Genomic DNA, 24,309 nt, shown 5'->3' on the forward strand with positions numbered 1-24,309 from the left:
ATATGACATAATTCTAAGTACATCAATGTATGTGGGCCTGTTTGTCCCGCCCTCACGTGGAAAAATGTCATCAGATAAGAAAGATGTCACTGTGAGTAGGAGGGAAAGTTTATTGAAGATTAGCAGGGCACATGATTTTAAGAAAATATATAATGATGTGCATGAATAAATCATTTAGGCTATAATAAATACTCAATATTCCATAAAAAAATGGAATTGTAAATTCTGATATTTATGGTGACTTTAAAACTGTTTATCTTTTCTTAGCTTTTGCCAGCTCTGACTAGCTTGACATTTTCCTGGTCCTAACTTTTTGGAAGTAGCCCAGTGTACTTATTTTTGCAATAAATGTTATCACTTCGATGATAAACTCTTATTTTCCTAATTAATATTGACTTTCTGATAACTCATAAACCAGACCTGTATAGGAACCACAATATATTATAAATAGGAACAGCTGAATTTAGGTTTCAGAGAGGGTGTATTCGTGTTGTGTACTGTATATAACGCGTATGACGCAAAGGTGGTACCTCTGACGAATTATCACATTATATATATGTGAACTCTTGTGACCGAATGTGAATTTAGGCATTATTAAAACGCGCAATTATTACTCCTCCCACAGCAATGCTGTAGTACGACTCAAACCGGCAAGCCACGAAGCCAGAACAGGTTTTTCCTCCATGTCCTACTTAGCGTCGCGGTGTTCCTGATAACACGCAAGAAAATAAAGCCCACAGCCACACTGGATTGTCAAACGACGGATACTTGGAGCATTACACGATAGGGAACTATTGGTTAACCACAAAACCCGAGAGCTGTATAAAGGATGAATTCAATACGACAGGTGCCTTCGCGGGTTAAAAGCAAAAGGACGGAAACGATTTTAGGAGCCGAGAGAGAGCATTTCGAAAAACAGCAGGTATGGCAACCTATGAATAGTTGATATCTTGTTACGATGCTAATGGTTACCGTTATCATGTGGATATAGTGCTAGCATTGACTACATTTTACGACATAATATGAACACTCGAACCAGCAGAATACATGATTGTGGATGCACGATTACAAACACAGCTTGCGTAGGCACTTCTCATCTACACTATTGCAGTAATAGCGTGTTTCCAGAAATATCAGCCGTTAAAACATACAGGTGTACTTTTTTTTTTAACGATTCTCGCTTAAGTGATAAACTTGCTAAAACGAAACAAAAGGTTTTCAAACAACTGACAAGACCAGTTTGTGTTTGACATAGCGTCATCCGGGGACTCGGTGAACCTGTCCATACAACTACGTTACTGTACCTGCAAAATGATAAGAACGCCAGATCCAGCACGTGATCTTAACATATGTTATTCTGTTGGCAATGATTATTGTTCGTTTTTGACTACTTCATGGACTCTCTGACAGGCTTATATGATTTGCGCTGCTTATATGCCCTGTCAGAGTAAAAATAAATGGGGACGTAAATTGTATATCAAAGTAAAATGCAATAGTTTGTAGTGACCATTGGATTTATGCCATAGATTGGTCTTTGTAGTTTCTTTAGATTTAGCAAACTACCGTCACACCTTTCTCTATTCTTTGCCTATATATATATATATATATATATATATATATATATATATATATATATATATTATATATATACACACACACACACACAAATAACATCGATAATAATCATACACAAATTTAAATGGACAGGCTGATGTTTATCTTCCTAGTAAAAAAAAAAAAAAATCTGAAGGCCTGGTAATATATTGCAGTATTAGGCCTATATTCATAATTAGGAACCTTTAAAGGGAATTAAACAGAAAACTTAGAATAAAGGGGGGGGAAAAAACGTATGATTCACTGATTATTTATTTATTTATTTATTTATTGCATATTGAGAAGGAAAAGAAAATATCTTCTGTTCTGGCTGTTTAAAATCAAACTCTTGAGGCCACGAAAGTTTGTATCTCTGTCTAGTATTACTCAACCTTTGCTTGCCGATTATATATGGTTTAGGTTTTTAAAGGTCTATTGTAAGTGGCTTGACAAGTTCTTCCTGTTTCATTATCTTTTCTTTTTCACCTCTGTCAATACTAATCTGTAGTCAATAGCATTTCAGTTGTCAGTTTTCCCGGTCACTAGCATTTTGAACAGTTCCACCAAATAAGTTGAATAATATATATTTCTATCATGGAAGTAATTGTGTAAGTTTATAAGCAAATTAAAAATAAATAAATATTAATGTTCACTGTGGTACGTCCATAAATTAGTTTATTATTTGTTATTTTAATTCAATGTTTCATGTTGGTCTTACAATAGTAATGATAATTTTCACATTACCACAGAAATCATGTGATGTTAAAGGGCTGCATTTTTTCCTTTAGTTATGCAGGCCCAAGAACCTGGTTTTGCAGGTTCTTCTCCTACCCATTTGGTTTGACCTCCACACATATAGTTGTTGCTGGTTGAAAATGGTGAGGAACTGTCAGTACTGAGTGACTTGAGATATCAGTAATGGTTACACTTTATTTTGGTGGTCCACTTTAGACATTTAGACATTTACAACTACATGTCAACTAACTCTCCTTAGAATATTAGTAGACTGAATTAGACTGTTAGGTTAGGGAAAGTTGATGTGTAGTTGTAAAGTTACTTATAGTCAGTAGAATGTCTGTTGATGGATCATCAAAATAAAGTGTTAGCAGATATTAAGCAGACAGTCTACTAATACTCTAATGAACAGTAGTTGACATGTAGTTGCAAAGTTACTTTATAGTCAGTAGAATGTGGGCCGCTGGAATAAAGTGTTACCCAGTTAATTAGTAGTTTTGTGATAATTCTCTTACAAAAAACAAAATTAAGCCATTAAATATTTTCAGAACACTTGTGTGCTTCCAGTAACGTATGTAATTCAAAGGGATAGTTCACCCCAAATTATTATAACATGTATAACTTTTTGTCTTTCATGTTGCACAAAAATAGATGTTATGCAGATTGGGCCTTGGTGATCACACAATGAGATGTCAGCCTCAGTCACCATCCACTTTCACTGCAACTTTTGTCATTCTGTCTAACATCTCCTTGTGTAATCACTAAGGCCCAGTTGTTCAAAAGAATTTTGATTATCGGATTGGCTCAAATCTTGAAAATGGGTTGTTCAAAAGAAAATAAAAAGCTTTTGAGATCGGATTAGATCATGTAATCCAATCTTGGTTTTGATCTGGATCAAACCCTCAGTATGTGTTGTTTAAAACACTTTAGTAAGATTGGAATACTTTTGTTTCCAAAAATCTGGATTATCCTGATCCCAGCAGAAGGGTGGATTCAGGATTAATGTAAGGTACAAAATTTAAAACTTGGTAAAAATTGCAGTGTTTGTATTATGTAGTAAATGTACACATTTATATTTTGCACTTCATTTGTTCAAATGTAACAGTAGGCTATTGCATTGCAGTATAGTAAGTAAAGTTAAAAACAATTGAGATTTTGTCCTTGTAAAATTATCCAGCTGTCAAAAATAAAGAGATGAACCAGTCAAAGGTAGTTTCTATCAATTGCACCCCTTATTGCATGTATATTTTTATTTATTTGGTGCGGGTCAGATGAGCGGCCTAACTGTTTAAAAGAGACTGCAAATAGAAGGGGATGTTTATATCATTTAATTGTGCTGCTTTCAGTCTGTTCAGTTAAAAAAAGTGAACCATTGCTGATTTTTCTACCTGTTGTTCTTTACAAAGCTAGTAGCCAATATTTTGATACTCCCATTTAGAGCTCTGGAAATCTGGATCGGCGTGATCCAATCCAATGTTTCTTTGAAAAACTGGAACAAAAGTAATATGGATTACCTTAATAGCAAAACATGGGATTTCCCAATCTAGATAATTCGGATCCACATTAAACTTTTTAAAAAACTGGGCCTAAATGATTAGCAGACCTTTACTTTTTAATGGAACTGTTCATTTAAATGCTCGCACAAAACACCAGAAACATTCTCACACAAAAGATCTATGTTCTTTTCTCACTGACTTGTCAAATACGCCACATAGTTCAGTCTGTTTACTTTCCAGCCCTGTGTGTTTTGCGTCAGTCCGCTGTAAGCTCTCGCGTGAGTTGGGTCGCCCTGCATTGACAAATGTTGCCAAGCAACCTAGTGTCTTTGTGTTATCTCTCTGTAAAGAGAGTATTCAGAGGTGGTGAATATATGTCAGCCTATCATAGGGATGTCCTTGCACGAGTCAGTGTAGGTTGCGTCAGGAGGGGCATCCGGCATAAAATGTGCCAGATAAATATGTGGATGATCCGCTGTGGTGTCCTCTAGTGGGAGCAGCCAAAAGAGAGAAAGAGATGTCCTTGCTTCAGGAGTGTGCATGCAGAGGAAGTTACCTTGAAAGAACAGGGTGTATTGTACACTGCTGAGCTAATGATAACACATTTGTTTTGCTTAAAGTATTATTGTGTCATTAATATTTTAGTAATGCTACTGAAGAGGATATTCACACACAAGCCCTAAAACAAAAACAAACAGTAACTGTGACAACATAAAAAATATGGCACAAGAGGCCATACATTATAGCAATTTTACTAAGGTGTCCTTAATCAACACAAAGCAGATTATTTGGGCTTTAAAAACACAACAACAGCAATATGATGAAAGGCAAGTAATATATTACATTAGTAATATAACGACCGTTGGTTGTTTATGGTTGCCAAACAACAGTACATTAAAATAGATTGCACTGTGTGTGTGTGTGTGTGTGTGTGTTTGTCAGGCTGTTTTATAATGGCTTTGGATGTGGCTAAATAAAAAAGCAGTTGAAATGAAAATGTAGGAAAATCTGTATGAAGTCGTCTGTCAGTAGTATGAAGTGTTTTGGCAGTGTTCTTGTACCTCAGTTTCACATAGTCGTCCTTTTTATTAAGTAGGTTATTCTATTCACTGAGAGCAGGAAGGGCAAACCCAGATCTGGCTCAGATTTCCTTCAGTGTTCAGTGACTTGGTTACCTGTTCTTACTATCTATTTGGTGACACAAAAAGACAGTAGGCAAAATGAGAAGCATGCGAAACAGTCTTCCAGGGACATGTTTTTAAAATTACTTTATCTTTGTTAATGGGCAAATGGAGTTAAATTTCATGCTCTGGAATTGTTTAATGTAAAATGTAGTAACCCCTTCTTTTTTTCCTCCAGATTCTATGTTTTCCATTTTATTGGTTTAATTAAATTAAAGAGGCCATATTACGCCCTTTTACAAAGTCTTGATTTTGTTTTTGGGGTCTACTAGAATAGGTTTTCATGCTTGAATTTTTCACATATTTTCCATTGTTGCAGCACCTCTCTTCCTAGGCTGTGTTCCGCTCCAATTGTAAACACACACTCACAAACTTCCCTAAGCACTTCCCCTCGGGGGAATCCCTGCTGCCAATTTTAAGTGCTTTCTATTTCGTGAGGGGGGCGAGAGAAGTTTATATGGACAGACCCTCGTCCCCTTGATTTTGACTGAGGGAGTGAGTCTACTCTGATGTACACTTCAAGCAGCTCTGTATCCCACAATTCAACTTGATTGTAACGTCACAGCAGATTTCGCTTAACTGAAGTGTATGATAGTGTATGATATATTAATTATTTGAGAATAGTAGTATTAATAATATTCTATTCTAATAATATAGCATAATAGTATTAATTATGTTGAGATTCAATACTTGTAGCTACCTTATGTTCACAGTCAAAGTTTATACTATTGATATTTTGTTTCATTTGTGTAATTTTATTTTTCTCCAACAGCTCATATACCTATAGGGTTTTTATATATTTTCTTCAACAACTTATAAGCATATAGAATGGTGCATAAAACAAATTCATAAGTACAAAAGGGGTTTAAATAATAAATCAGCACCATAGTGAATTCAAAGTGATCAAGGGCTTAATGCGTTTCATTTAAACCTTATGCACGGGTTCCGCCAGTAGTGGGCACTCATGCAACGTAAGCAATGAAGCACATCCGAGTCCACGAGACGGTGGTAAGTTAGCGAGTGAAGGGCAAAAAAATTTGGAATGGAATACAGCCCTAGTCTGTCAGTAACACTTTAAGTTCCTGTGTCTATGTAGCTCCTCCTTCTGAAAAGCACAGTGTGCTCTGATTGGTCGGCTAGACCAGCGTGTGGTGATTGTTATCATGGCCTTACCAAAACCGCGAGTTTCAAAACACTACTAACGCAACTCAACCAGGCCTCTCCCCTTTTTAGGGTAGAATTCTCTTGGAATTGCTCAGTTTATTTATTTATTTATTATTATTATATATTTGTGTGTGTGTGTGTGTGTGTGTGTGTGTGTGTGTGTATGCCATGAGGCGGGAATTATTTAAATGAGAATATTGTGACATGTTTGTTACCGGAAAAAAAAATCAAGACAACAGTCAAGGCATTTCTGGGAGTTCAGAAACAGTGCTTACTGGGAATTTGGAGTGACTTTGTGTTTTGTAACTTTGCAGAACTTTTCATATACCAAATAAAGTTAAAAATGCAAAAAAAGCATGAAGCCCTGGGTGTACTTCGTTTTTTTTTACGCGAATGCATAGCCTTGCAAAGTATACTTGACGTATGTGTGCACAGGTGTTCAACGCATGCACAGTTTCAGCAATCTCTCGCCACGAGTTACAACACATGTATATATTTGTATTCTTTCATGTTGTACAACTGAGCATACTTTTTAACCTTTCGCACAATCTGTTGTCTATATAGGCCTCCATTGTCGCTGTAGCTTGCATACATTCCGGTCTGTTCTGTTTATGCACGTTTTCTTCGACTACCTTGTGAATTGACACCCCCAGGGCTCGGTTGCCACCTTGTGAATAAGCTAACAAGCTAATTCAAAGAAGAACACACGGTTAAAAATCTGGCGGTGCATGTACTCTTCTTAAGAGTACAGACTTTATAACTTCAAATCATGAGATTTAAACTAGCAATTGCAAAAAACACAAATTTGAGAAAAATAAACTTGCGATTCTGACATTTTTCTTGCTAGTTTAAATCTCATGACTTGAACTTATAAAGTCTGAACTTTTAACTACAATAACTTTCAATACTTGAAAGATATAAACTCGCAAATGCAAGAAAAAAAGTCAGAATTGTGAGATTGCCTTTTTTTATTTTGGAAACAAGCTTTACGTAAGCCGTCCACCATATTGGAACGGTCAAATCTGGTCTTTGAACACTTGAGAGCAAGTTGACTGCATCTACAACCTAGTTATTTATGCGTATGAATATCTATATCTGAAATAGACATTACCAGATGATTTTCACAGCATTTAGTTTGTCATTAATGTGATAATTTTTCATATGGATACAATATTGCATATTGAGTTATACATAAAACCACAAACCAATACGTTCTCACCTCAAGGATCAAGTTTCATGTGGAATTTTTAGCTTGGTGGTTTTTACAGCCGTAGGCTGCACAATTCTGTGACATTTAAAATTCATTGATTTGTCAGTGTGAGTGATGAACAGCGTCATGTTAACCGTTCCAAGATGGCGGACACATCAACATGTCTGGAGCAGTCGAATGCGGTATCTACGTATACATAACTATGGTAAAAACCTGCCAGTTTAAACCAGTGTGACGAGATGGCGTATTGATTCCATAGCAACTTTTTACTCAACCCTTAAACAGGCAAGACTGGAAAATGATCAGCAAAAAATTATTTCATGTCATTTTTTATATCATCTGGTTTTAAGAAAACATATCCAAAGGAATTTTTGAAATATTTGATGTAGTTTGGAATTTATGAGTTGTTACTCCTGAGTCACATTGCCTGTTTAGGGTATAAAAAAGGATTATCCACAGTATTGACAATGAATGGTGTTTCAAGGTAAACTGGGCTCCCTGTTTACCTCCTCCTTTTCTAAGTTATCCTGAAGACTTTGGTAAGATTTGTTTGTGTTTCGGGTGTGTTTGATCAGGGTTAGAGTTAAACCCTGCCCCTCTACTGTGTACAGTGGGCCCAGAGGCCTGGAGGGTTTATAAGGGTCTTCCCTAGGGGCCCCAGTCCTGGAACGAGATTTCTACTGGCCCTTACACCACCCACAACCCACCTCTCACTCATCACCCCGGAATTCGCAATAATGCAATGACCAGTACAGGGAGCCCAGTTTACCTTGAAACACCATTCATTGTCAATATTGTGGATAATCCTTTTTTTATACCCTAAATAGGCAACGTGACTCAGGAGTTACATACTTTTCAAAATGCGGTAAATAACAGCATGAGCAACATATCTTAATTTTCTTTTTCAACATCTTAAGACAATGCTCACAATTAATATTAGCAGTTGTTTCGCATTTTTTTCGAAAAAAAAAAAAAAAAAAAAAACTAAGATTAATATATATTTACTTTTCACAAAATCTGAATGTCCTGCACCAATGGCACTCATGTTGGATTTAGGTCAGGCTGACTAATTGATCACAGAAAACTTGAAACAAATCATGTGACCAGTATACTCAAGACAGGCCAGACTATGATAAATGATAAAAGGATTTGATGAAAAAATCTTTCTTATGCCCCAAACAAGACAATAAAAAAACTATGTGACTCATGGTTCACGTTGTCTGTTTTAGGGTTAAGTGTTTCTGCCAGCTTTCTGTAGCACAGCTGATGGTCTTCCTGTGAAAGCAACTAGCATCTAGCATCCAGACACAATATCAAAACTGATAGCGCTAAACAAACCAGACATTTAAGTAGGGCTGTACGATTAATCATTATAATGATTTCTGCTTCTCTTGGTTAATTAAAAACAATCTTCTGCTTGTTATGTTTTTTTTTTTTTTTTTTTTTATATATTATTTGACATTTCCATTATCTTGCAGTAATAACAATCCTCCACTATCTTTTCTGCTTGTGGCCAGAAGTCAAGAGCTTAAATCCTCCAAATGGAGCTTTTCTCTTAAAATGATACATTTTCTGCTCTGGATCTGTTTGCAGTGTTTAGCCATTTCAAAGATAAAAATAGATAAAAGGAAAAAAAGAAAGAAAGAAAAAAGAAAAAGAAACACAACAATTATCTGTCAGGGTTATGTTCAGTGTTCTTGTGTTTTTATTCATGTGCCTGTGTTTCCTATCAGTTTAGTCTTGTTAATTCCCTTGTTAGTTCCCTTGTTAGTTTCCTTGGTTTCCTTATACATATATATACATATATGTAACTATATAACAAATTTAGTTACATTAATATACCTATATTAATTCTATAACATGCATCTGTGCATCTGATTACCTCTTCAGCAAACTAACCCTGGAACATAATATGTTCAGAGAGTAAGTTGCTATGGCTTACTTACATGCCCAGAAAGGTACCTTTTTACGTTTTTGGTACGTTTTTGGATCCAAAAGTTGTGGTTATTCACTTCCTTGCTCTCAAACATACCCAGGTATGTCACATAACCTGCTTTCTGGAATACCACCCAATTCATGGTCGGTCATCATCTTAGTATATGTGTGAAGTGTAAGTTGTTACTCTCCTGAGATTCTCCAGTGTCTTCTATGTTAGATTGCCACACAGCTGTGACAGTGTTGTTCTTTGCAGTCTGTCTGTACGAATTTGCATTTGTGAAACGATCTAGATCTGTGGTTTGTCTCATTTGCAACTGAATTGCTTCTCTTAAAATATCTGTGAAGACAAAGCACTCACCATGCATTAGCAGAAGTCATATTACTGGTAGTGTTCAATTTATTCTCATCAATGCATGTAATGAATACGATTTTTTGTGTGTGTGTGTGTGTGTGTGTGTGTGTGTGTTAGGTAAAGAACACACAAAATGTGAAATGGCCTTTTATTACATTACCACTTTTGATAATTATGCACTAAAAGTAAGTATAATATCATATAATAGTTATACAAAATTAAATATATAAACGTTATATATATATATATATTTATTTATTTATTTATTTTTTTTTTTTTTTCTAATATTTGCATTAGTTTAACAATCATAAATATGATTTCTATTCACATGGCTTCTTGCTCCTTGGGAAACTAATAATAATAATAATGATATTCCAGTTGTCCAGTCAAATAAATTTGGGATTCACCATCCTTTTTTAATAATAATAATAAGAATAATAATAATTAGGGCTGTCCCCGACTAGTCGCACGTTTATGATATTAATTGAATTACTTAAATATGGGGGTGTGGCATCAGAAAATAGTTTCAGGGCTAAGAAAAAATATACAGTATGTCACATTGTTCTACATTACAGAGAAATACTATACCATAATAATGTAAATTAAAGTATAAATTAAGCGCTCAAGCACACATATATAGCTTGGTCAACTAAGCCTTTTCTTGTTGATTTGATCGACTATTACACCATGTCTACACTGGACACGACCGTTAACACATCGCATCGATGTGCGACTGGTTCACACCAGTGTTGCCAAGTCTGCAGTTTTCAGGAATTTGGCTACTTTAAACTGCTTCTGCAGGGTTTTTTTTAGTCCATGGGTTGAAGTGACTCCACCCTAGAACTCGATTTTTACACCCCAGAACACATTTTTTTATCGGGGAACCCTCTGGAACATGATTGGGTTAGTTTTGACCATGATTGGGCAGGTTTTGAATAGCAATTGGGCTGGTTTTGTTACACAAACCATGTTTGCCAACCATGCTGAGAATTCCGGGCCGAGAATGGTTTGTAACAGTGCTGTGCCGAGCCGGATCCAAGCTCAAGTGGAAATATAACTAGAATCAGCTGGCCTGACGGTGGAAAACCTTCTCTTGTTACCATATATATATATATATATATATATATATAATTCATCATCAGTAGCCATTTTCATTAAATGTTATGAAACTAGGATAATTTCACATTAACACTGCTTTTTCTCCAGTGTATACATGTATGCATACTTTATAAAATACTTTTTTTTTTTTTTTTTTTTTTAACAGTCACAAGGTTATAGGTTTTTAATCAAATATACTACCTACTCAGTATGCGATTTTAGACAGAGAATAAACCCTGCAAGAAGTGACCCTCCAGGTACAAAATTGACTAGCCCTGAGTTGTACCATAGAGGGAAGGATCCCCCAAAACAGGGTCTGTTATGAAAGTTAGCCAATAGGCAGACCATCTGTCTAAGATTGTGTGCCAGCGTTTGGCACCTCACCAACCCAATTCCTCGGGCTGACATGCTTTGTTCTGCACAATCTGCTCTTTGTGCTGTCCGTTGCCTTCATTTTGTTCTCCCAGTTTTGGGGCTGACCAGCACAATCTCACTTGCACATTAATGAGCCACAGACCAACATTCAAAGGAATGCACATTGAATTCTGAGCTTCTGTTTTGTGCTTTTGTAAAACATCTTCCAAACGTGACATTAAGTTGTCAAAGTTTCTTTTTCTTTTTCTGTCCTAGCCGATCTGAGAAAGAATATGTCAATAATTCATTCATATATATATATATATAATTTTTTTTTTTTTTTTTTTTCTCAAGTAGCCTATGTAACGAGTGTATAATAATTATTATTCAATTAATGTAATGAAGATAATTGTTATTAGTAGTAGTATCATGTAGGAGACATGGCTGCACATTATTAGTGATCCAGTGATAAAGAGTGGTTAATTTATTAAGAGCGGTAAAGATTTTCTTCAATATTTTTTTGTTTTAAACCATACAATGTGCAGCTTTAAACCTTTTAAACCTGTACCTTTTGCCATACAAAGGTGTATCTAGTGTAAAATTGCTTTCATAATTTGGATTATATTTAATTTTGGTGGTGAGTATGTTGAGAAGACATAGAAGACATGTTTTCTGCTGTGCCACAGCATATTATTTGACACCTGATCCCAGAACAAAATATGTGTTCACAGCATGTTGAAATTACTTGTAGAACTTGTATTTACAACTTGTAATCTCTACCACTACAACTTGTACCATATAGCGCTGCAATGTGATGAAACACTCAAAATGGCAGCAGCTTCAGCAGTAAAAAGTGGTTATGCAGTTATCTAGTAATTTATTTCTGTTTAATAATTCCTATAATTGCCTATTGTTAAATAAGGAATAATTGACAACGGGCCGTGTTAATGCGAAGCAGAGTGGCTGTTACACCTCAGGTATGCATTATTATCTAATAATTCAATGAACTGGAGTCAATTATTCCTTATTTAACAACAGTTACCACACCTCAAGACATTGTTCAGAGTTTGTATTTCAAGACATTTGTCAGGTTTTTGTCCTGAAAATGCTTGTGTGGACTAATTTCTTACACATCTCATCCCACGCCTCTGTTGCTAATTCCAAAACATCATTGTTAAGCTAGTAACAGAGGCTTGAGTCATTGATAGCAGAATAATGCAGTTATTAATGTAGTTATGAGAGAGAGAGAGAGAGCGAGAGAGAGAGAGAGAGAGAGAGAGAGAGAGAGAGATTAAGCATATGTGAATTACCTGTGTTCGGCAGCAACTACTACTAATCTACTAATACTGAAACTGTAAGTTTATCTGCTTCAAGAACAACACTGTTATTTCCTCGCTAGTGATAAATGTAATGTAGCTTTGAACTATTTTACTAATAAAATCATCAGAGCAGCGCTGACAATGCTGTGCAAGTGTGTGTCCGTTTTCCGTGTACTGTATGTGTGTGCGGTTCAGTGGGAGTGAGAGCAGGAGAAGGAGATTATGTGCTTTCCATGCATAAAAAAGTGTAATTTTCTGGCAAAAAACATGGAAATAATTTGTTGTTTTTATCCTATTGTTTACTATTTTTATTTGCTTGGTCAGTGTCGTTGTGGGTTTTGGTTCTTTTGCTGTTGTAGGCTGTAAGGACTTTTGAAATATCTGAAATCATTTGGCGAAGTGATATGGACATGTAATGCGGTCAAGACCTGCCTGGAACTACTTTACCCGTGCGTTTCCCTGAAAATAATTGCACACCTTAGAAAGTTTGTAAACCAATCAGATTCTAGCATTCAACAGCACTGTAGTATAATGTCTTAATCATGTAAGATTAATCTGAAAATAAACAAAAATCATAGAATAGGCGTACAGTTTAATGTAGCTAACTCAGAGTTGGGTAAAGCCGGGGACACACTTAACGACTATCTAAAACATTCAAAGACTGAGCTCAACACACAAAGACTGTTTCCATCGACTGAAGCCGATTTAAATACTTACACATGGAATTTAAACAAACACTGACTGAACGCAACTGGCTCTGACTCAGCGCGTTTGGGCTTGATCAGTCGTAAGTATCAAATTACATTCATAATCGGCCTTACAATCGTTAAGTGTGTCCCCGGCTTAACTGTCTTAAGGTAAATAAACTTAAAGGCCCGGTTTCACAGACAGGGCTTAGCCTAAGCCAGGATTAGGCCTTAGTTCAATTAAGGCATTTAAGTAGCTTTTATAAACTTTCACTAGAAAAACACATTACTGGTGTGCATCTTGAGACAAAACAATGACACTGACATATTTTAAGATATGTCAGTGCATGTTGTGTTCAGTTAAAACGGCTCAAACATGCATTTTAGTCTAGGACTAGCTTAAACCTTGTCTGTGAAACCGGGGATAAGTTTATTAACAAGGCATATGCATAACTGTTACTTGTATTGTGGTTTTGTCTATTGATTACTCAAACTACACATTCTGGCACTAATATTTATGTTTAATTCATTTTTTGACAGGAAAGAAAACGAGGCTGTGAGGGATGGAAGTGCAGTGCGTTCAATGGATTGTACTGTTGTTTAACAACAGACCGATTGTTTAGCTGACGTAACATCTTTCCCAAAAAAGTAATCAAACAGTTTTGAATGTTGTTAGTTGTGAAAATTACATGATCTAGGACGTTAATAGGCATACAGTGCGTGCCATTGTTAAGACATTGGGCTATGTCGGTCTCTCACAGCCTTGTTTTCATCCCTGTTAAATTCAGTATGGAGTCTAACCTGACTAAGGTCTATATGAGCAATCGAGGAGCCTGTGCTGTGCTAACCAAACAAATGCCATTACAATAAATGGGGATGCTAATGGAAGAAGGCTCTTTTAGAGTTTAGTGTCTTAGAGCTCCTTGGCAGGAACCAGTGTCAGTAGTTTAGTGCTAGATCTATTATTATTATTATATGTTCAGACAGTCCACATAAGCAGAAGAAAGCATGTTCAGGAAACACTGATGGAGCCAAGCATTATCATGAAAATGATATTTAAAACAGAATTACACTGTTCTGAATAAGAACATAATAAAATTGAGTTTTTGTTGTTGTTTTTCTATGGAGCCTTCACATAATGACAAGATACCATGCCTAATGTTTTTAGTTTACCATTTTTGTATTTTAGTGACACGGAGACTTTGAAAAATCAGTTTAAAAAAGGACATGAGGATGAATAAATAATTACATAATTTAAATTTTTGGGTTACCTATTCCTTTAACAAACAAACAAACAAACAAAAAGGCCTGTATCAATCTCAAGTCACAATGCTTAAAAAACTTGCATAGTAATTGTTTGTGTTTCTCTTTCCTTTCCTTTTTAGCTCAGCAGTATCAGTAAGGCCATCAATTCCACAGAGACGCCTCTGAAGGAGAAACATGCACGCAGTATCCTTAATTCAGACATCTTATTATTGTTTATTCAACTATTATCCAACCAGGTAGGTCAACTGAACCCTTCATAAGAGGATAAGGAGTAGTACTGCAATCAGGTCTGAAGTTCTGTGTTAGTTCAGTAGAACATTGCTGTCTGATAATGCTGTTAATGCTTGTCGTATATCATTGTCTGGATGAAGACCAGGTGCCGGTTGCATAAACATTGCCTTTATGTTAAGATGGTGTTTTAAGATCTAGTATGACCCACTAGCAGTTAGTCAAGGGGGATTCAGTCTTACTTTTCTATATCAAATTAGGCCAATCTGTATTTTTATGTAACTGATTTAAAAAAGTTATGAACAGTCTTAAAGACAAAAAGATTGATGTCTAACTTTTAAGACTAGTGTTTGCAGTTTATGCAGCCGTTATACTCTGTATGAGGAATGATACTGGTTTTATTCCGATTTACAGGGGGAAACACGAATGAAACTTACTTGACAACAGCAGTTCTTGTATCAATATCCTAACGCAGTGGTTCCCAAAGTTTTTACAGTCATCCTTCTGCGTACCCCCTCTCTTTCACTTTGACTGCAATCAAATCCTTTCCATTTGGGGACAATATTTGCCCCCTTAAATAGATTTTCAGGTGCATTTTTTACCTTTATGAATGCAAATTTTTTCTCACCCTATTAAATGTAAACCCCATTTTCCTGTTTTTTTAACTAGAGGTGTCATTTTGATTAGAAATACATGATCACTTTTAATGTTATTTTGAGTTGGGTTAGAATTAAATGAAAGGCAAAACTCAGCACTTGTTTGCGTACCCCTCTGTTAGCTTGTGTACCCCAGTTTGGGAACCACTGTCCTAACGAATAGAATAGCCTTAATTAATTATCATAGTCACCTAAAGGGCAATAATATAGTCGCCTAAAGAGCATCATACATGGTACGCAGCAATCTTGCCAACTCTCATGTGTACAGGACCAGATACTTTTCATATAGTAGTTATTGTGTAGCAAAATTACCTCATAGCACCATCTAGCCTCCAATCAGCACTAATAATCAGTTTGAACATTTATACCATACTGGTGTGAAAGTTATGACATTGTGGTAAGTCTAGATATCAGTCTTTAAACATTATTATTAGCAGCACTAACTTACAAAATGTGACATCAATTGTGCTGGAGATCTTTTCCTTAAAGGCACGAACAGGAATTATTTTGGGAACTCACAGAGAGAAGGGGGCCTATACCTTCTGGTCATATGCCGTTGGTCTGCCGTTGCCAAGCAGCGCCATCCTTAGCTGGAAGTTCTGCCATGTATTACACAAAATCTTGCGTGACGGTCACCGAAATGTAAGCATGCTTTTATTCATCTATTTTTGTTTGTCTTTCTCAGCAATCATTTTTCATTTTCTCATAAAGGTAGATTGTAACAGAAAGGTTGAAGTGTGTTCTCAGGACAAGGGTATTTTTCATAAATGTCTGGTTGGGACCAGTTGTCACATGTCTTAAAAGTCATGCATTTAACCATATAATTAATATATAACTAAAACTTTATATTTAATTTATTAATATGAATTATTAGGGCTCTCAAGTGATAAAATTTTTTAATCTAATTGCATAATGTGCCGATTAATTAATCTAATTAATCGCAAAATAATCACACATTAAATTTGGATGAGTAATTACCCCAAAAGATAATTGCAAAAACAGAAAATACTGTGTGTAAAATATTTCACAATATTAACTTCTTATTCATTGCAAAATCAATATCTCATTTGCACTTGAGCTATTCAGGATAAAAACACCACTCATGTGATATTGCATAACTATATCATATGATGTAAGACAAAAACTCATACAGGGGCATTTTTTGCCCTGTTATCTTGAATTTTAGGGGTATATAACTGCATTCTATACTAGGCTACATCACACAGTGAGGAGTTGCCCTGCATCCTGTTCATCAATCGACTGTATGAAATATAAGATGAACTACATAGGTCAGGGGCGGCATTAAATGCAATAAATTATTTTAACACGTTATTTTTCCATAACTAATTAATTGAATGAATGTGTTAAATCGACAGCCCTATTAATAATATTTCCTGGCCAAAACATTGGTTATATATTTAGGTTGCAGTGTACAGAATATGACAAGAAAAATAAAAAATGACACTTAATGTCAACAACGTTGCTGACCCCAGTGTACAAAATTTCTTACCTTACCTATTCAAACGCTTACCTTGTGTGTCATCCCATCCGAAAAACGTGATCACATAGTTTTCCTTTACTTACATAGATTGTTGGTTTACTATGAGAAGTAAATCAGCTGCCTACTCGTCTATATTCAAAAGGCAAAATATTCGGCATCCCAAATCAGCCTAATGTCTTTTGTTCTTGGAGCAGACTGTATTGTTCATTGTCTTATTCACTCTTACCAGACCTTACAAGACTGCATGAGACATTACAGCAACATTGCTGAGACAGGGTTACTCTGGGTAAGTCAATGTTTATTTATCCCTTTATTAGTTATTAATCCCTGAATTCAACATTCAGGAAAAAAAAGAAAAGTTTTAATTATTGTCTCTTCAGAGTAACACACGGGACAGACATGGGTATGGACAGCTGGTTTCTCTACATTCCAAACTTCTCTGCACCAAGATGGAGTTTCACACAAAGGTAAATTTTAATATATTCACATTAAGCACATAACATATTTTCCACATTTGACAGCCATTATTTCAGGTCAGTGGTTCTAAACCTTTTTGACTTCAAGTCTCTTATTTGTCCAAGACAACATTCAAAGGCCTTCCAACCCAATCTCATGAGAAAACGTAACTATTTAGGTGAAGATTTTGTATGAATGTGTACAAAAATGTATGAGTCCACCCATAAACTAATCATGCAGAAATGTACGCATTGTACAAATTCATATGAATTAGCCACCAATTTGCCAATTGCCATGAATTGCCATGATAGTGTGTTGGGCCCTTCTGTATAAGCTGATATGTACCTCAGGTACTTCTGTTGCAAATAAACTCAAAAATATGATGTCAATTTAATGTTGTGCATATGTATTTTGGGTGTTTTTTTAGCATTAGGAGCCAAGCACCTAAGGTCCCTGGCTAAATATTTTGATTTTTTTTTTTTTTTCTGGTGAAAGAAATACAAAAATGAAGAAAAAAGCCAAAATATGAAATGCCATGAATGAATATTTACAGAATAATCCACCATTTTGTAGACGTCAAAATGACATTTTTTTACCGGAGGTTTAGAGCCAAATTACAGGGGGTAGAAAATGACTTTAAAAAGATAGCAGCATCATTATTTTACTTTTACACAGAGATAAGTTTGATTAGTCAAATCGGTCGACTTTAGCAATCCTTGTTCCATTAAATGCCAATGGTGACAGTTCAAAAACGGGGAAAAGCACTCTTCTTTTTATTTTATTTTTTGTTTTGTTTTTCCCTCATGAACATGCCAGGGAAGGGTGTCTTGTTATGAGCCAAATGTAAAAGCTCATGTGAATAACTTTTAAAAATAGAATTTGTATCTATCGCAATTTCACCAAGTAGCACTTTGGATTCCAGTGTGAACATAAGGATAGTCCCACTTAGTTGAAATGAGTTTCTCTGTGCTCTCTTTGCAGCATTCTGAAATTCCAGCCAGTCTAGAGGCCTCAGATGAACTCCTGGAGCGTACAGCGGGAACAGACATCAATAATGTGTACGTGGATTTCCATTTACTCTATTTTTATTTCTTCTGTATTATGTCTTGGCAACAATATCCTTTCAGACTTTGCACTACAGGACCCCTACATTAGGTCTCCAATTATTATTGGTACTCCAATTATTAATAATGATTCTTATTATAAATGTTGAAAACAGTCATGATACATTTTTTTCAGAATTCTTTGAGGAATAGAAAGTCAATATGAGGTTCTTCTACTGCTTACTGCTGGCCTAACAAGTGTAAGCACTTTACTAGATAAAATTACAAGCTACTTCTATTCATTCCCAAACACATTTTCGGTGGTTTTAAAAGAGAAACATTATGCTTTATTGACAGTTTTGGACACTGAAGAGCCAAGAGCAAAGTTATTTAACAGAACCTTTATTGAACGATAAAGTCCAACAAAAATAAATACTTAAATAAATAAAAAAACCTCTCCAGTTAAATGTTGTAAAACATGCTGGCTAATGTAGAGGTGCACCAGTTTGTTTTGAGAGATTTTGAGGCCTGTGATGGAATGTCCCACATGGCTAACATAATGATGTCAGCCGTGTGAGAAATTCCATTCTATCCAGATGAGGAGTGAATAGCTAAAAAAAAAAAAAAAAAAAAAAAAAGAAAAAGATATAGCTTGCTCTTTTTTTTCTTTTTTTCTTTTAAAATATTTTACACAACAAAACCTTAAAAATCTTTAAAATCTTTCATCTTAGTTTAGGATTTTTTGTTTGAATCTGCTAGAAAATACAATAATAAAAAAGGCAGTTATCACAAATCTGGTTTTTGCTTTGTCATTATGAGGTATGAAGTATATATATTGATGTAAAAAGTTCATAAATTTTATCAAAAGGCTGCAACATAATAAAATGTGGAAAAATGAAAAGATCTGAATACTGAATGCACTATACCTGTAACTCATATATTTAGCACCAAAACTTATGCCAGTATGTGCATTTACAAAGTTTGATTTCAGTCGGACTAAACCAATAATTCTGTTGGCTTTGCCTAGCAATTATACATGTATATTTAGACAGACAGATTGTAGCAGATACAAGACTGTAGCTGGACTACACAATCGGCTGTAGTTTGATCATTATTGTGCATGTATTTAGTGAGTGATCTTATAATTCCCACTGTCACCTGCCACTTTGTTAGGTACACCTGTTCAACTGCTTGTTAACGCAAATATCTAATCAGCCAATCACATGTCAGCAAGTCAGTGCATTTAGGCATGTAGACATGGTCAAGACGATCTGATGAAGTTCAAACTGAGCATCAGAATAAGGAAAAAAGGTGATTTAATTGACTTTGAATGTGGCATGGTTGTTGGTGCCAGATGGGCTGGTCTGAGTATTTCAGAAACTGCTGATCTGCTGGGATTTTCACGCACATCCATCTCTAGGGTTTACAGAGAATGGTTCGATTTTTCAGTTCTGTGGGCGAAAATGTCTTGTTGATTCCAGAGGTCAGAGGAGAATGGCCAGACTGATTCGAGCTGATAGAAAGGCAACAGTAACTCAAATAACCACTTGTTACAAATGAGGTTCAGAAGAGCATCTCTGAACGCACAAAACATGTCGAATCTTGAAGCAGATGGACTACAGCAGCAGAAGACACACCGGTGCCACTCCTATTAGCTAAGAACAGGAAACTGTGGCTACAATTCACAGACTCACCCAAATTGGACAATAATAGACTGAAAAATCAGTGCCTGGTTTGATGAGCCTCGATTTCTGCTGCGACATTCAGATGATAGGGTCAGAATTCAACATGAAAGCAACATGGATCCATCCTGCCTTGTATCAATGGTTCAGGCTGCTGCTGCTGGTGGTGTATTGGTGTGTGGGATATTTTCTTGGCACATCACAGCCTACCTGAGTATTGTTGCTGACCATGTCCATCCCTTTATGACCACAGTGTACACATCTTCTGATGGCTACTGCTAGCAGTGTAATGCACCATGTCACAAAGCTTTAATCATCTTAAACTCATTTTTTGAACATGACAATGAGTTCACTTTACTCAAATGGCCTCAACAGTCACCAGATCTCAATCCAATAGAGCAGCTTTGGGATGTGGTGGAACAGGAGATTTGCATCATGGATGGGTAGCCGACAAATCTGCATGATTTGTGTGATGCAATCATGTCAATATGGACCAAAATCTCTGAGGAATGTTTCCAGCACCTTGTTGAATCTATGCCTCGAAGAATTAAGGCAGTTCTGAAGGCAAAAGGGGGTCCAACCCGGTACTAGCAAGGTTTACCTAATAAAGTGGCCGGTGAATGTATGTTGCCTTACTTTAAGACGTTAACTTCTAAAAGGGTTTCTCTCTGCTTCCTGCTCCAGGTTCCAGCTCACAGTAGAGGTGTTTGATTACATGGACGCAGAGCTACGATTAGCAGAAGCTGGTGAGTGTTCAGTTTATGGTGTTTTCTTTCATTTCGTATCCACAAGATGGCTTCCGTCAACATCCAACTTTGTACTCTACCTCCCATTATCCCACAACTCCTTTCAACCACAATTTCAGACACCTCAATCTCATTGTACATGTACATTAACAATAAAGAGATTAAATTCTGAATAGAATTCAGTGTTTTCAGAAATCCAACCTCAAATCATCTAAGGACAATGAGGTGTAATGAAAAAGTTTTGTTTACATATCCTGTTATTATACCGAAATGCGCTGATTAGGAAGTGGCAACTCCTTGCCTGATAATGTCCATATCTAATCTCATCCTGGTTAGCCATAAATAATCATGTTGTGAAAAGGACCTTTTAAAAAATACCGGTAAATGAGTTCTGGCAATTTCCCTGTATGTGAAGTTGTAACATTACCAGCAAATTACTGGTGTCATGCTGTGTGTGAACAAAGAACAGTATTAACAATATGAGCATGTACAACATCAGGACACGCTGACATAACAAGTCTTCTTTGGGCCAATCATAAAGCTCTGTCAGAGCTGTTTACGGTAAGTTTTGCTGCTTTTAATTGTTTTTCAATGGAAACGTGCTAGATGGATGTCTGAGCGTTGTGCCGCGTCTCACGTCTCCATTCATCAGTGCTGTGGTTTTGCAGTTATTGTGTACTATAGTAACTGCAATAATATAATAATTATTATGTGTATCGTGGTTTTAAGAGCAAAACTGCATTTGTGATCATCTCCTTACGCCTGTCACTCAGAATAAAAAATAAAAAATAAAAAAAAAAAATGGGTCAAATTGGACAGATGGTGAAACTAAAGCACTTCTTATCCAAGTGGATGAGGAAAACGGCTCAGCGTTTAAAGGTCATTTCTGATGATTGACATCACAGAGATTACCAGTATTTTGGTACTGATGTGTGAAGGGTATCTTACCGGTAAAAAGTTGCTTGTGTGAACAGCACATCTGTGTTGTACCATAATCTTACTCCCTGTGAAATTTGGACTTCCTTGCTTCTGATTGGTTCATTCAGTGGGGAGGCTGCTACCTGAGTGATCTCTATCAGATTTTGAGTCAGGAGTCAGATTTTGATACCACACTGGAAAAGTAATTCTGGTAATTTTCCTGTTGGGGCTATCATACATAATCATACATAACATGTAACATATATAAAATCATAAAAAAGAATATATCTAAATATAATATTTTAAATAATGATTTTAAGAAAAAAAAACTTTTTTATATTATTTTGTTGCATGATTTGTTAGTTCAAAGTTGTTTCCTATTGTGTCTTTAAGACATTAAGTCATGATTTTCTGTAAAGATGCTTTAAAACAATATGGCTTTGAATATGGTACATACATTGAATACTTGTTTTTTGTTTTTTGTTTTTTTTAATTTTGAAAATGGTATAAAAGTTTTAATAAGCATGAAAGCATATAAAACCAACATATATAAAACTTTTATTTCTGATAACTTCCCAGGTGAAAAAAGTACATTTCTATAATGTACTTAAAGTGCTCTATTTTCGCGCACTAATTTTGTACTTAATATACTAAAAATTCTTCTTTAGTACTTCTTAACATAATCTTAAGAATGTTTAAGTGTACTCAACTGTGCTATTTTGAGACCCCATGAAATATAAACTAAATTGTGCTTTTAATATACTATCCCTGTATTTAAAAAATGTATTTAGTTACCACTTGTAGTACACTATGGGTTCAAGTATACTATAAGTGGTAACCAAATACATTTTTTAAATACAGGGATAGTATATTAAAAGCACAATTTAGTTTATATTTCATGGTGTCTCAAAATAGCACCGTTAAGTACATTTAGATGTTCTTAAGATTATCTTAAGAGGTACTAAAGAAGAACTTTTAGTATACTAAGCACAAAATTAGCACACGAAAATAGGGCACTTTAAGTACATTATGGAAGTATACTTTTTTTTCACCTGGGTTGGCATGTGCATTTTAAATCCCTAAACATTTCTGTTTATTGCTCCTACCTTTTGGTTTCGATTATGTCATGGAGGTTACTGTCTTCTGTGTTTGACATATATGAAAAAAAAAACTGCATAATCTGGTGCTAGGTTATTTTACTCTGTATTCTTTGTATTCGTAGTGCTCCGCCAGCTCAACATGTCTATTGCAATCTCCACACTGACGTCAGGCCAGTGTAAACTAGCACCGCTCATCCAAGTCATCCAGGACTGCAGTCACCTGTACCACTACACCGTCAAACTGCTCTTCAAACTGCACGCCTGTAAGAGCTTGAGTGCTACTGTAGCGACTAATTCCACTGATAATACTAAAAGCTGATTGACAAAGAAAAAAGTTGTAAATGTCTTAATCAAATCATAATCAAGCTTCTTAAAAATTTGTATACACAGTTACCAATGAGGCAGTTAAGTCATGTTGGCATTTCTACAGTTTATGAAAATTTTTAGTTTTCAAAATTGACATTTGTAATTTGTAAATCAAAATCAAAACCAGCTAATAATAGTCACAATGTGACTTTAACATTAATGCATTTCTAACAAATGCTGAAATTGCACCATAATTGCACTTCTGGAGCTGGTTGTTGATACTCTGGTTCTTTTTTGCTGACAGGTTTACCAGCAGACACACTCCAGGGACATCGTGAACGCTTCCATGAACAGTTCCAGAGGTACATTCAGTCATTTTCATATTAGATAAAAAAATACATTTTTATTTTGTCTGTAACATTCTATATTCACTATATGATTCACCAAAAATGCTTGGGTTTTTAAGTGTACAACATTTTATATTAACATAGCAGCGAGGGGGCATATTTCCATGTCTTTAATCATTGGGAAAAGTATTTTCAGGAAATGGGAAAGAAAATGTTACATGTGGCTAAAATCATGGTTGATTAAACAGCTGTCACTTCAAATTCACCCAAAAAATGTTATTTCTGTGATCGTTTACTCACCCTCATGTTGTTTTGAACCTGTATGACTTTCCTCTTTCTGTGAAACACAAAAGAAGTTCAGAAGGTTTGTCGTTCTTTTCTGTGCAGTTACAATGAATGAGGACAAAAGCTTTCAAACTGCAAAAGGGTGCAAAATCACCATAAAAGTGTCTAAAATGTATAAAATGCTATATTCCCAAGTATTCTGAAGTCATATGATAGCTTTCTGTAAGAAACAGCCAGGAATTTGTGGTGTTATTCACAGTAAATCCGCCTTAGCTCTCCTTTTCATGCCCATGCAACAATAAGAACAATCAATCAATCAATCAATCAATCAATCAATAAACAAAACACACACACACACACACACACACACACACACACACACACACACACACACACACACACACACATACATACATATACAGTCAAACCAAAAATTATTCAGACATTTTTTATATATTTTTACTAGTGGGTGCAGGACACTATAGTTCATTTATGTAAGTGAGGATAGCAAAATAAAGTAAACTGTACATATTATACCCAAAAATTCTTCATACAGTGGACTACCAGTAAAATTGATCATTTAGAACCAAAAATTATTCAGACACTTTGACCTGACCATGTTTTGCTTAAGTGTTATCTGACATAATTA

General features: G+C 35.5%; 1 protein-coding gene across 1 annotated transcript in view; it reads left to right on the forward strand.

Moving 5' to 3' along the window:
- Positions 1-564: 564 nt before the first annotated feature.
- The window catches only part of hip1rb (huntingtin interacting protein 1 related b), a 45,992-nt gene continuing 22,247 nt past the window's right edge, over positions 565-24,309 (forward strand). Inside the window, exons 1-9 of the mRNA XM_051894111.1 lie at positions 565-922; positions 14,512-14,575; positions 15,776-15,918; positions 17,007-17,063; positions 17,158-17,244; positions 18,215-18,291; positions 20,643-20,704; positions 22,845-22,985; positions 23,333-23,390. Coding sequence (XP_051750071.1) covers positions 830-922; positions 14,512-14,575; positions 15,776-15,918; positions 17,007-17,063; positions 17,158-17,244; positions 18,215-18,291; positions 20,643-20,704; positions 22,845-22,985; positions 23,333-23,390 — 782 coding nt within the window. The 5' untranslated portion in view covers positions 565-829. The remainder of the gene's footprint in view (positions 923-14,511; positions 14,576-15,775; positions 15,919-17,006; positions 17,064-17,157; positions 17,245-18,214; positions 18,292-20,642; positions 20,705-22,844; positions 22,986-23,332; positions 23,391-24,309) is intronic.

The sequence above is a fragment of the Ctenopharyngodon idella genome, chromosome 5, assembly GCF_019924925.1.
Source record: "Ctenopharyngodon idella isolate HZGC_01 chromosome 5, HZGC01, whole genome shotgun sequence".
Lineage (NCBI taxonomy): Eukaryota > Metazoa > Chordata > Actinopteri > Cypriniformes > Xenocyprididae > Ctenopharyngodon > Ctenopharyngodon idella.